General features: G+C 26.7%; 1 protein-coding gene across 1 annotated transcript; it reads right to left on the minus strand.

Annotated features, from left to right (window-relative positions):
- Window positions 1-1,788: 1,788 nt before the first annotated feature.
- On the minus strand, window positions 1,789-2,881 carry LOC109805316 (uncharacterized). Its single transcript, XM_020367354.3, has 2 exons — window positions 2,422-2,881; window positions 1,789-2,230 (listed from the first exon to the last, which is right to left on the minus strand). The coding sequence occupies exons 1-2, from the start codon at window positions 2,786-2,788 to the stop codon at window positions 2,115-2,117; spliced, it is 483 nt and encodes a 160-aa protein (XP_020222943.2). The 5' UTR covers window positions 2,789-2,881; the 3' UTR covers window positions 1,789-2,114.
- Window positions 2,882-3,927: the final 1,046 nt, after the last annotated feature.

Consider the following 3,927-nt stretch of genomic DNA (forward strand, 5'->3'; position numbering starts at 1 on the left):
AAATTATTCTTAGAGTTTAATTAATATGCATTATTGGTCAACTAATAAAGAATATTATGAGAATAATTTAGTTAAATTATATTTTCAGTCTCTCTATTTTTGTTAGTATGTAATTTTAGTCTTCTTATTTTACAATAGAAATATTTGATCTCTAATTTTTAAAATATGAAATTTTAATTATATCGTCAATTTAAAATTTGTTGATAGTTGAATTTTGACGTTATTTAATAATCTGACATCATTTAAATAAAGTAATATTTAGTGATGTGACATTAAAGATAGAGTTTAAAAAATAACATACAAAAATCTTTGTATGTATTTTAACAAGCGATAAGTATTTAAATCTTTTTTTTATAGTTTTTTTTAATCTTCAATTGTCATGATACTCAATGTGACATTACTTAAGTATGATTTAATATCAAAATTTAATGATTAATAGATTTCAAATTATTAGGAGGATCAAAATTTTGTTCTTTTAAAATTAGAGAGACTAAATATTTTTATTTTAAAAATAGGGATTAAAACTAAGATTGCATATTAACAAAAATAAAGAGATAAAAAGTATAATTTAACCAATAATTTTTAAGGTAATGATTCTAAAAATCAATAAACTTAATAAATCAATTCATATATATTAAACACAAACTTCTATGTTACACTATAATATTTTTAGGAACTTTTCTTCAAAGAGAGGATTTTTATAATTTTTATAATTTTTTTATCTAATTTAATTTTATTTATTATAATTATTTATGAATTAAATTTGAATATTTCTAAAATAAATCATCAATAAATAAAAATAATATTATACTACAATATAAATTATTTATCAAAAATTTAAAATATAATTTATATATTTAAAAATATTTATTTATAAAAAATTTAAATATGATTTATATATTTAAACATACTATATATATATATATATATATATATAATTTATTATAAATTTTGATTCCATATAATAAATATTCCGGATGTCAATACTAGTTATAATTAAATTAATATAGAAGATTTTTACATTGTCATTAATGCATTGTTTTCTTATGATGAATCTATTCATCTTTCTATCCATTCTCTTTCTTAATTTTTTTTAAATAATTGACCAATTTAAGAAAAAAAAATTGATCAGTTTCATATTATTGTTAATCAATCTTATAGATCAACTCGATATTGTCACTAATCAATCTCATAATTGTATTGATCAATTTAAATGGTAGATTCACAGCCCATTATTTTGTTAATTTGGATTAAAATTTTGGCTACATAGAGGATGAAGGGATCACCTAAATTGCAAATCGACTCTTTAGTTGGAAGATGTGTACTCTCTTATTATACGACTTAACCAAAGACCATGTTCATTCTAGTCGTAGCTTTGCACAAAATTACAAGACACTAAATCATAAATATATAAGTCCTTTTATATCATATTCACTTAAGGAATACATTAGACCGAAAAGTAGTGTTCTATTTTTCTTCAAATTTTCACCCTTTATTTAGAAAATATCTTTTAAATAAAAAAGTAAATATACTTAATATCTTAAAAACTTTAAAAACCATCAATATTTGTTAATAAAATTATCTTTTTCCCCTCTCCCTACTCAGGGAAAAAGAAGAAAAGATTTTAAATTAAGATTTACATTCACCTTTTTTTTCTCTATTTTTTTTTCTTGTTCCAAATAAGCCAAACAGAAAGAGCTTTCTCTATTTTTATTTCTCCTATTTTGACTTCCCTTGTTTGTTATCCAACCAATTAACGCATTAGCGATCATCTTGAACACATCAGCCAAACACTAAAACACAAATTGAATTGCACAAACAACAAAACACATAAACGTTTATCACCAATATATATTTTATATAAAAAAGAATGAGCAACCAGCCTAAAAAAACCCCTCTCAAACATCTACCCACTGGCAAAAGAACTGAAATTAACACAACTAATGTTTTGAGTCTGAAAATGTATATACCCACCCACATATTCAAATTACATTAGTAAATAACAAATCTTAAAATAAAATTAAAAAAAAAAATGAAAAGAAACCATCGAAAACTATCTACAAACAAATCATGGTCCAACGTTGGTCTTGTTCCCTCAGATATTCAACTATCAACTAACTTTGGTCGGAAGTGTATGAGCCCAAAGACGAAGAAGAAGATTCCCTCACCGCACACGCAACCACCTGCGCCCATTGCTTCAACCGTGTCTTCTTCGCAGCCAAATCATCGCCTTCACAAGAACAATCAAATTGAAACACCCATCAAACAATTAAACCATATAGTTATTAATTTATTTTTTAAAATCAATATTAAAATTCATTCAACATGTTTTTCTAGCAAAAAGAAAAAAAAATCAAATTTTGATGGCATGGTGTGAAGAAAAAGAAGAGAGAGAAGAAGTTGGAATTGAAAAAGGGGTACCTGGGTTGAAAATAGTGGTGGGGCTAGCAATGTGGTTGTCGGAGAGAAGGGAAGAGGAAGAAGAAGAGCGAGATAAAGCGTGGTGGTTGAAGCGTTTATTAACGGCGTGGTAGAATTCCAAAGCGGGGATGGTGTGGGACAATTTGGGGTCAATTTCGGGCGAATCGAAGCCGAACCCTAGCTCGATGCACGCCTTCAGCTCCGCCAGGTCGTCCTCCGAGAGGCTCTTGCTCAGCCGGTGGGGGCGCCGCCGGTCGCTCTCCTTCCGCCGCTGCCACGCCTCGTCGCGGAGCATGTCCGGCGACCAAGACTGCTGCTTGTAGAGTGCCCGAGGCGGCGGCGGCGGCGCGTGGGAGCGTCCAGACATGGCTTAGGCCTTTGAGAGGAATGGCAAAGATCGGGTTTTGCGTGGCGTGGCGTGGCGTGGCGTTGTGTTTTCTCTCAAAGGTTCGTTGTGTAATTATAGTTGGCGGCGTTTATTTTGTTTTCTTTTTTATTCTTATTTGACGGCTTATTCGTTTTGGAGATAAAATAAAATATTCTTCTTTCTTATCAAAATAAATAAATTACTTTTTTTTTTATATTAATTTGTTTGGTTTTGATTTATTTCTTATTTAAAATTACTTTACTGTTTTGTACTTCTATTCTTTTGTGTAATTTTGATTGCTCGATTTTAAAATTTATAATTTTAGTTTAATTATTAAATGTTTATGGTGAGACAAATTATAATATTAACTATTACTTACATTAAGTAATTAATCTGACTATTAATGTTTAATAATAGTTAAATTGAATGACATATTGTGATGAAAAGTTAAATTATAATTTTAGACTGTATTGTAAATGATGATTTTTAAATATTTTACTACTATTATGAAATTAAAAAATATTTTAAATATTATTAAATATCAATTATGATACTATTTATTTAATAATATTTTAATTTTATTGGTCAATATGTAAATATTTAATGGCTTGACTGAAACTTTAAATTTAACAAATTTTTAAAAAAATTACGGATTTAAAATTTTAAATATTAAGAGATTAAGATTGTGAAATAGATAATGTAGGAAAATAAAATATAATTTAATCATTTTTAAAATAATTCGATATAGATAACATTGTTTCTCTCAATTAAAGAAAAAAACAACGTGAGACTGAGACCGTTCTCTGAAATTAATAGACTATTTAGTTTTTTAATAATAAAAGAAAAAAAATCAATAATTTATCCTTGTTTTTATCTTGTTATTAAATTGCAAGTGTATATGTCAATGTGAAAGCAGAAGAATTGGAAGGGAGTATTTTTTTTCTTAATTTGTTGACTCGAGTACTTGGAATTTCGTATTTGATTATTTAGAAATATAATCATATTCAAATTTGATAAAAGATATTTTATTCGGATCGAATTGGTTAAATTTAGGGGTCTAAATTGAGGCAAAATCTTTTTTTTTTAATAGAAATTTACAGTTGTTCGTTGCCGTGTTTTAGAATAAAAGAGAACTTGTT

This window comes from Cajanus cajan, chromosome 3 (genome assembly GCF_000230855.2).
Source record: "Cajanus cajan strain Asha chromosome 3, NIPB_CcT2T_4, whole genome shotgun sequence".
Lineage (NCBI taxonomy): Eukaryota > Viridiplantae > Streptophyta > Magnoliopsida > Fabales > Fabaceae > Cajanus > Cajanus cajan.